Raw genomic sequence first — 9,203 nt, forward strand, 5'->3', positions numbered from 1 at the left:
ACCGAACTCGTCCTGTTTTCTAAACCCTACAAAACCAAACGACTCTTCCTTTCCTTATTAAGACTAATGATCCAATTAGCATATAATTTCTATAAACTATTGAGTACAACATGTTGAGCTATTGCACCAAAACAATACATTAAGTATAAATTAAATATTTTAAGAATGTTTGAATGAAGTTATCCAAGTTTATTTTAAGAATGTAAAACCTCTTAGAAATATTCCAAATTTTTAAGTAAAATAATTATTTATAATATTCAAAATGTATTTATTTAATATTATGTATTCATATAAATATAGAAAAAGTATAGATTCAAGAACTGTTTTGTATCCTTCTAAATCATATTTAAAATCTACCTGAGTAAGATAATGACAATCTCAAGTATTTTATCATATTTAAAATCAATAAAGGGCATGTAATTCCGGATCTTATCTTACATTTCTTAATAATTGACTTCTACTGGAAATAAAAGATACAATAAACAAAACCCAAGGAACAAACATGTTTATTTATTTTGATATCATTTCTATTGTTTATTTAAAATGTCTTCGTATTCTATTCGTTTCTAAACATATTAGTTTAATATTCGAAAATAAATAATTTCTTTTTATCCTTTTACTTACAAGTCAAAATAAATAATGAAATTACATCGTTAATTTTTAAACTTTTAGACTTCATAATTTGAACTCTAAATTCACTTTATATTAAGTTCATTATTTACTTTCATCGATATTTAAAAAAATCCAAACAAACGTACTTTCAAACAAGTCGATAAATGAACTCATAAATAAAATTGATCATGATCATAAACCAATAGAACACACTTCTGTATTCTTTTTATTCTTTTTGTATTCGTTCATTTATTAAAGCAATATAACATTTTAAAAATATTCATTTGTTTAATTCGATAGATGTACATAAATAATCAAATCACTAACAATTCATCGAACATTTTATCCGTTTACACCTACAAAAAAATTCACGTTAATATCATTATTCAAACGAAACGACCCATGCTGTACCACATTTGATTATCAACCGTAAACAAGGGAAAGCCTTTAATTTAGTTTGTTTTACTCGTGCAGTGGGGCAATGAATGAGATTCAAGGTTTGCCATGTGCATCTGCTCCTTTTACTAGGCTTACATTGAATGAGATCATGTTTAACTATGTACTATATGCCTCGGGTTACAAGGTCAGAGGAATGGACTCTTAACCATAGACCGACCGCTACAAACTAAACAGATGATCAGTCGACAAAGTAAAAGTAGTTTTCACTCCAATTATTGAATCATGTGCCATAACTTCATATAGGCTTTGTTCAACATCGGTGTCCATTAATGTCTGCATGTCATTATCCTAATAAAACGCATAGATAAAAAGACATAATGCCATAATGTGTTTTGCCGAATTTAATCGGCAGCAATTCACCGTAGAAATAAAGCACACTGGAAAGACAATATCAACGTTTCGATAAAGTTAGACATCACCTGACTCAGAAGGTTGAACCGTTCCATCCAAAGTTGGAACCCTGCAAAACAATCAAAGTATCAGCACTATCAAGCGGCAAGAACCGCAAAGGCGTGCCAAATATCATCATGGCCAAAGAAACGGCATAAGTCGGACTCACAAGAAAGCTAACGAGACCTATGCTCACAGTATGAAACAGAAAAGATCTATTTAGATTATCTAGTGCTGGTGTAAAGCATGCAAACACTGTGCATATTCTTGGGTTTGATGCGCCTAAACAAACAGGGAAATGTGATGAGAATAAACAAATAGATGACAATAATCCATCCTTGTGACAATTAAAGCAAAAATAGATAGCTTGCCTTGGTGTCAAAGAATTTGAGGAAGAACCGTGACGGTGGCACTTGCAGCTTGGTGTCGAGAAGTCCAGCTATTGCAGCACTCAGTTTCTTGTTCACATCAGGATTTAGGCCTCCAATGGATACCAGCTCGCCATAGGCGGCTGGCTGCTCGGAACCACCAAATGACATGGGCACTGAACCCTTCAACACAATCATCACATACTGCATACAAACAACAAACAATACATTACATGCCATGAACAAACATGAATTACTATAAACAGTATAGAGTTCCTTCTAGCTGGTTAATAGGAGACAAAGCATGGTTAAGGAACCCGGACCAGTATTCATTTGGCTTAATAATATTGTTTTTAGCATAACTTTCAAGACTAGGTTAAAATCTAATCACTTACATTATATATGTCGAAAAAATAAAAAGCATTTTTTCTGGTTTTCAGCCACTTCCAAACATTTCCTGTTCTTTGTAAAAGGACTAGACAAAGCAGGCATCAAGTCCTCAGTTGAACCGGACCAGATTTTTTGTCTAAGAGGCAGAAATAGAAAAGGGAAGAGAGAAAATCTCTAAACAAGAACATAAATCACTTGAACCAAGAGCATATTTCTCTAAATACCAAGGTGTAATGTAACAAAACTATTCAGAAGTCTTGTACAGGCAGAACAGTAGAAACTTTTACCACATGCTCAATGATCCACAATGGATACTAGTAAAATAGACAAGATGACGGTGACTATTATAGCATTAATCATTTAGGACATGAAAATTCTTCAGGCATCAAGCAGTTCCAGCCTAAGTTTGATCAGATTCTTATGTAACTATTGCAATGATGCTAGAGGGTAAAAAGATATTTACAAACATGCATACAAGCATGTATGATAAAGGCTCGTTCAAACAAGAAACAAGAACCAAGTTTAGACAACAGAGTGGTTACTCTTTCCTAGCATTCAAATTGACAAAAGCGAGAAGAACCATAGGTACTTGAATTAGGTAACAACAGATCTTTCTTATGGTAAACCTATCGGTATCAAGACACCATCCTAAAACATATACATTAATATGGGTGTTCATTGTTCAATTTTAACCGGATTAACTGACCAAACCCAAATTTAGTTTGGTTAATCGGTCAATTAATTAGATATTAGATCAGTTAACATTTAAGAAAATTTTTCTAAGTTCTATTATCAGTTAATTAACCAAATTAACAAAAAAATATTAAATACTTACTGTATTGTATATATTTTAAGTTCAAACACATTAAGAATCAATACCCAACAATTTTTTAACGACACTAACCATTAAACTTTTAAGACCCAATATTTCGGTTAATTCGAAAACCAACCGAATTAACCAACCTTTGTTCAGTTAAAAGTTAAAAAATAGGTTAATTTGTGACTGAACTAACCGTTTGAACAACCTATCCAATAATGCAGAGTCGGATCCTAATTCCTAGCCCCCTAAACAGAAAAATTTAGTTCATCCGCTTTAAAATATTTATTTATTATAATTTAATACACCGATAAATTTCATTTTGGACCCCTAAAGTAGTAAAAGTGCAGTTTGGTTCCTAAAAATTTATAAGCATACAAGTTAGTATAACGGTAAATATACATTTTGACTACCTAAAAATGTTATAATTCAATAATGGGCAATGATCGTTTACCAAACAGGATACGTCTTAAAACACCCAACACCGAGACTATAGCACCGCATGAAGACGCAAAATTTCCCGTATAAACAAACAACAAGAAAGCAGAAATTAAATGTCCAACAAAATAGCAATAAATAAAATTAGAAATGAAAGGTAGTAATAAAAGGAGGGAAGGAGAAGCATACAGCCTCAGGTTTTCCGATGAGTTTAGCCACCGTAGAGGTGGCTTCGGAGAGGATGGAGGAGGTGTCGACGCCATCCAGGTTCACGTTGGTTGAGATATTGAGGCACGGCATTTTACTCTTTTTATCACAATCTCAGTCTCTGTGAGTGCGGGCGACCACAAGTTCTCTGCAATCACCACCGCTTATATATTGACAGTTGTCTAGTTACAGAAATGCCCCTTCAATACCCATGGGCCTTCGCTCTAGAAAACTCGATCGTTAAATAAGGCATCTCAAGAGTAACCCATTTTTATTTTATCTGGCCTTCGTTTTTGTGTTTTACCTGGTCAAATTATACTAATAGTCCATGTACTATGAATAAATTGTGAATTGGTCTAATTATACCAAATTTAAATAATAAAAATAAAAATAGAGAGCGCATGGTAATAAATCTTTGAGAGAGATATTACGTCACTCGTGTTTTCTAGAAACATAAATTAAGTTAAAATGAATTGAATTTCAATATTTAAAAAAAACTAATTATTGCTTGAATTGAATAATAATAATTTTAAAATACTAAGTCAAAATTTATTAAATTTAGACATGTTAATCCTACCTAAATAAAACAAGAAATTGACCTCAGTACTTATTATTTGAATGGACTTTGATGGGAATAATAAATTCAAGACGAGGGAATAATAATCTTGCCTTGCCCATAAATCATTAATATGAAGAAAATAGGACCACGTTATACCCATTAATTATTACTTGATTGAGCTGATATTTATTAATTTTATTTTTAAAATAATATTTTAAAACTTTTTATTTAAAAATCATGTGAAAATATGGAGGGTAAAAAACTAATTCTAATTATCGTTTAAAAGAATGATATCTTACTATTTTCCCGACTTAATTTGCGTTTGATTAACGCTCAATAAGAGTTTTATAATAATAGAATAATTGTATAATATAATATATCTATAAAATAATATTTTTTATTATTAAAAAGGGAGAATAAAATTTTGAATAATCAAAATTAAATTAAACTTTCATAGCCGAGTTTCGAAAATCATTGAATAATATTTGACATTTTACTGTATCACAAATATTAGCATCGTGTTCCACCACCGGAATCCCCAGACGTCTTGTGCCTACTCAAATTGCCAAGCCGAGAACGCTTATAAGCATTTGCTCTACTTACTTCTTCAAGCGTCTTATGATCCACGACAATGTCGGAATTAATCACGGTCTCGCCTTCCTCGGTTTTCTTGCCTTTAGGGTCCGGAACATCCACGATGCTTGTGGTCTGCATGCTGACGTCGGACAAGGCCCCCGAAGTCGAAGTCGCAGTTGGAGGAGGTCGTTTCTTTAAGAACAAGCAAACCACGGCACAATCGTCGACCTTCGAACCCGGATACTTTGTTCTCCATGCTTGAACCGCATAATAAACCAGCACCTTTGCTGCTATGGATTGTCTCTTCACTGAGGAAACTATTTGTATCACCTCATTGTTTGATAGCACATCCCACACCTGCAGGCAGAGAGACGTGCATTGGTTAGATTTCAGTTTTGGTCCCTCTGATATACTCAAATTTAAGGTTTAATCCTTCGCTTTAATTTGTAATCTTGCTTACCCCATCAGTCGCCATCACTACAAATTCATCTTTGGGTGTTAGCGTTCTATAAAAGACTTGAGGTGTTGAGATAAGTCCATTATCCTTGAGGCAGAAATCCCCGAAAGCCCTCGACATGGCTAGACCGGGGCAATCTTGGTCCGGCATCCATATTCGCGGTACATTTGGTTCTACTTCCATAGCAAACACCCTGCCACTGTGTTTTTTGATTCTTTCGGCTTCACTTTGCAAGCTCGGTTTCAAGTCAACCGTTAGCTGAACCGGAATAAGTTGGTTTCTGTTGTCCCTAGTTGCGAGAATCGCTCGAGAATCCCCCAAGTTCGAAATTATCAAGTGATGGTCCTGAAAATATTGGTTATGATCATGGCAACAATTACGACCACAACATATGGTGAAGGCAATTAACATACCTGCTTAACAAGGGTTACAGCCGTGGCACCACTGCAATAACTATCAAGTGATTCTTCCATGATAAGATCTTCATCCAGTTCTTCGAAAGCTTTAATGAAATCCGCCTCCCATTGTTTGTGACAATTGTCCTTCTCGCTGTCCTTAGCACAACCCCGATGCCGATGCTGAGGCTGATGCATCTTGGAAAGCTTCAAGGGCAACGCGTCACATACATGGCGTGCAACCTTGTGACCCGAGGGACCGTGACCGTCGAATACACCACAGAAGAACACGTTCTTCTCGCCCGTAAAGTTCTGGATCATTCACGCAGAAAAACATCTAATCGAATCATAAATTCAACAATGAATCCGGCCCAGATTGACAATGAAAACAAAACAAGGAATAATAAAAGATAGGGGATAAGGGACCTCCCAAACGGTCATGGCGTCCTGGTTGATTGCCTTTTTGCCTTTTCGGGTGTACATTGAGGTGAAGGAAGAGGAGCCTTGCAATCTGATAATGGCACCATTATGTCCGATGCTGGTGACGTCGTTTTCATGGCGTCCCTCCGCTTCCTCCGATTCATGTTTCTCATGCCGTCTACCTTTGTATTTGAATTGCGTAGAACAGCAGACACCCATTTTGCCTTTCTGGGTGTATCAAGGGAAATCTACTCGTTTCCCTTAAAAACACACGCAGAAATTGAATTTTGTTTTTGAGAAACCAATGTGCAGCTCCACCCTCAAAAAAGGCTATGGAACCGGGGAATTCAACCCCAATTTGGTGGTGGAGGCGAATGCCAATTCTTTTTCAAAGAATTGTGGTTAGTAAATGGTAAGCGAAAATCATTTCCCATCTACACATTTAACACATAAAATAGAACAAATCGGAACGGCTTTTTTGTAATAAAAACATAGTTAAATTTACTAAATATAGATTGTAGTTGTATTGTATTTTTGTTGTTGTAAATTCTGTTTTTTTAATCTTTTTTCATTTCAAATATGTTAAAAATAGTTCCTCTTGATAAGCTTGATTAATATTTTGTATATATACTAAATGATTACAAGCAAGCAAGAACAATGAAACAGCCAACTAAATTGTAAATTTTGATTTGAACAACAAATGCAACGACAATAACCCAGAAATAAAAGAAGAAAAAGGCTACGGGTGGGGTGATTTCATAGCATATAAGCTATTTACGAGCCAGTCTAACCAGTCACCACCATTGATGGACAAGAATGCCGCTATCTCGGAGTGAAGTGAACAGTTGCAAGCATTGGCCGTAATTCTTCTCGTATTTGGTACTCCTCTGACCGGGACAACACCTTTGCCACCGATTATAATGACATTCGAGGAAGATCTCGTCAATCAAACAGATTGCACCTGTTTCGAATAGTCGGGGAATCAAGTCGAATTCAGTTCCTTCAACGTCCATCTTCATCGCCACAAAATCGCTTTCTGTCACGGTGCTCTTCAGCCACTCCGCGAAATCAAACCCTTGGATCTCGTTGACCTCGCCCCCGTTCGATTTCACTGGTTGTATTCTGCCCATCCCTCTGCTTTTGTCCTTAAGCTCACTCACTTCTTCTTGGCCAGGATCGCGATTGATCTCAAACCGCAGCGTCTCATTCCTCACCCATGCCGCGTAAGGCAACAATGTAACCGTCTTCTTTTTCAAATCGTATTGTTGATGGAAATGCTTGTCAGCCTCGATAGCATAGACATGAAAGGTTTTGTTCTGTTTGGGGTATTGTTTTCGGAACCAGCTTCCGATACTAGAGCCGTAACTCCGAGCACCAACATCGACATACACATATCTCTTCTTGAAACTGATATCGACCATTGATGACAAATACTTCACATTGTTTATATTCTTCTTCAAGGTAATCCATGGCTTTAAGGGCTCCTCCTCGATAAGCGGCTCCGCCTTCTTGACTAATTCTCGTTTATGGCCGGGAACGGAGCACTTATTATCAGAACTACCATGGGGAATCTGTTTGCTCAGATGGTTGAGAAATCCAGTCTCTTTTCTTAATACAATTTCTCTAATAAAAGGCATTGATGAATTGAAACCATCCATATCGTGCATTTTAAGTAATTTGCAATAATTGAACAAATAAAGCAAAGAATTCATACTGTAAGTATCATTGGCCTTTATGTGGACCACTACAAACCCTTCGGGTTTCAGTGTCCGAGCGATTTCAGCCGCGAAATCCGATGGACGAGCCGATGCATCGAGGCGGCCACCACCGGTGAATATGAAGTCAAAAGTATTATCATCAAAAGGAATCCGATGCCCCTCACCTTTAATCACCAAAGGCTTGGTCGCTTTCTTGAAAATGCCAACGGAATCTTCCACGCCTATCTCTTTCAAGGCGAAAACTTCTTGTCCTAAAGGAGTCTCCGCGCAGAGAGACTTGGAGTGAGGCGAGAGGTAACCGTCGGAGATCAGATCTTGGAAAACCGAAGAGTAGAAATGGACGGACCTGATCCACTCCTTGCTGGTGTAGAGTTCCCGGCGAGGATCGGACCGTGAAACGGCTTCGTTTCCGACGATGGCGGAGACTCCAGCACCAGGGATAACGAAGCTGAGACTCTGCGGCATGGAGAAGAAGCAGAAGTCACCGCGATTGCAAGACTCGCCGGTGATTGTGACCACGTAAGCGAATCGGATGACCAAGATGAAAACACCGAAAAGAAGAGCACGAGCCAGAATATTCCGGAAAAGGCTCGGCTTCCCTGTACCAGAGTCCATGACAACAGTAACCAACGAGAGTTATAAAAAAAAAAAAAGAGAGAGAACTTTTTTGGCTGTTCGAGTTGTATCTGTTGCAGTGTGGATTTTTGTCAACAAAAAAAAATTAAAAAATAGGAAAAAAATCGTTAAAAATGGAGAAGAGATTAACGGGAGCAGAAACGAGCAGAGGTGTGGTTGGCTCCGACTAGAGATCTGGAAAGGAAAGCAGATGAAGGAATCGGAAAATAGAAATGGGAAGGAAGGGTAAAACGGGAATGCATGCTTGTTTTTCTTGCTGTTTTACGGAGTGAAGGAAATAGAGAGGAAAGCCATAACTATGTGCTCGAAATTACGGCTGGCGGCCTCCGTGGACGGTGGCGTAGAGAGAAGAAAATCGAAAAGTGGACGAGTTGGAGAGAAGAAAACTGAGATGAACGTAGGGTGGAAAAAATAAAAAAAAACGAGTGGGATTAAAGTGAGTTGGTTTAGACGACTCACCGTTCACTAGATGGTTGTTTTCAACCCGTGTAAGCCAACTCAGCAGGTGATTGGGAAAGCAGAAAGTGAGTTACTGGGGCTAAAATTCCAGGGGTCCATTGTCCTTTATTTCTTTACTTCCCTATTTGGTGCCGTTGATATTTGGGTTGATTTTGGTTATCGGTTTCAATTCTTAATTTATAGGTAAAAAATAAAACTGAAGTGGAATAGGATTCGGTTTTCCTTTTTATATTCCATTTAACTTTTAAATATTCGAATTAACAATAACTTAAATTATACATATATTTTATTGATTACAGAAT

The 9,203-nt window shown here is 36.9% G+C and overlaps 3 protein-coding genes across 3 annotated transcripts; all 3 read right to left on the reverse strand.

Moving 5' to 3' along the window:
• Positions 1-1,253: 1,253 nt before the first annotated feature.
• Positions 1,254-3,835, reverse strand: LOC120129125 (macrophage migration inhibitory factor homolog). Its single transcript, XM_039146714.1, has 3 exons — positions 3,664-3,835; positions 1,833-2,033; positions 1,254-1,531 (listed from the first exon to the last, which is right to left on the reverse strand). Exons 1-3 carry the CDS (start codon positions 3,772-3,774, stop codon positions 1,496-1,498), a joined length of 348 nt encoding a protein of 115 aa, XP_039002645.1. The 5' UTR covers positions 3,775-3,835; the 3' UTR covers positions 1,254-1,495.
• An 867-nt stretch (positions 3,836-4,702) lies between these two features.
• On the reverse strand, positions 4,703-6,471 carry LOC120129277 (probable protein phosphatase 2C 65). The gene is made up of 4 exons (XM_039146821.1): positions 6,095-6,471; positions 5,687-5,980; positions 5,277-5,618; positions 4,703-5,173 (listed from the first exon to the last, which is right to left on the reverse strand). Exons 1-4 carry the CDS (start codon positions 6,305-6,307, stop codon positions 4,751-4,753), a joined length of 1,272 nt encoding a protein of 423 aa, XP_039002752.1. The 5' UTR covers positions 6,308-6,471; the 3' UTR covers positions 4,703-4,750.
• Positions 6,472-6,822: 351 nt separating this feature from the next.
• On the reverse strand, positions 6,823-8,836 carry LOC120129276. Its single transcript, XM_039146820.1, has one exon. It carries the CDS (start codon positions 8,419-8,421, stop codon positions 6,883-6,885), a length of 1,539 nt encoding a protein of 512 aa, XP_039002751.1. The 5' UTR covers positions 8,422-8,836; the 3' UTR covers positions 6,823-6,882.
• Positions 8,837-9,203: the final 367 nt, after the last annotated feature.

The sequence above is a fragment of the Hibiscus syriacus genome, unplaced genomic scaffold, assembly GCF_006381635.1.
Source record: "Hibiscus syriacus cultivar Baekdansim isolate YM2019G1 unplaced genomic scaffold, ASM638163v2 tig00110483_pilon, whole genome shotgun sequence".
Classification (NCBI taxonomy): domain Eukaryota; kingdom Viridiplantae; phylum Streptophyta; class Magnoliopsida; order Malvales; family Malvaceae; genus Hibiscus; species Hibiscus syriacus.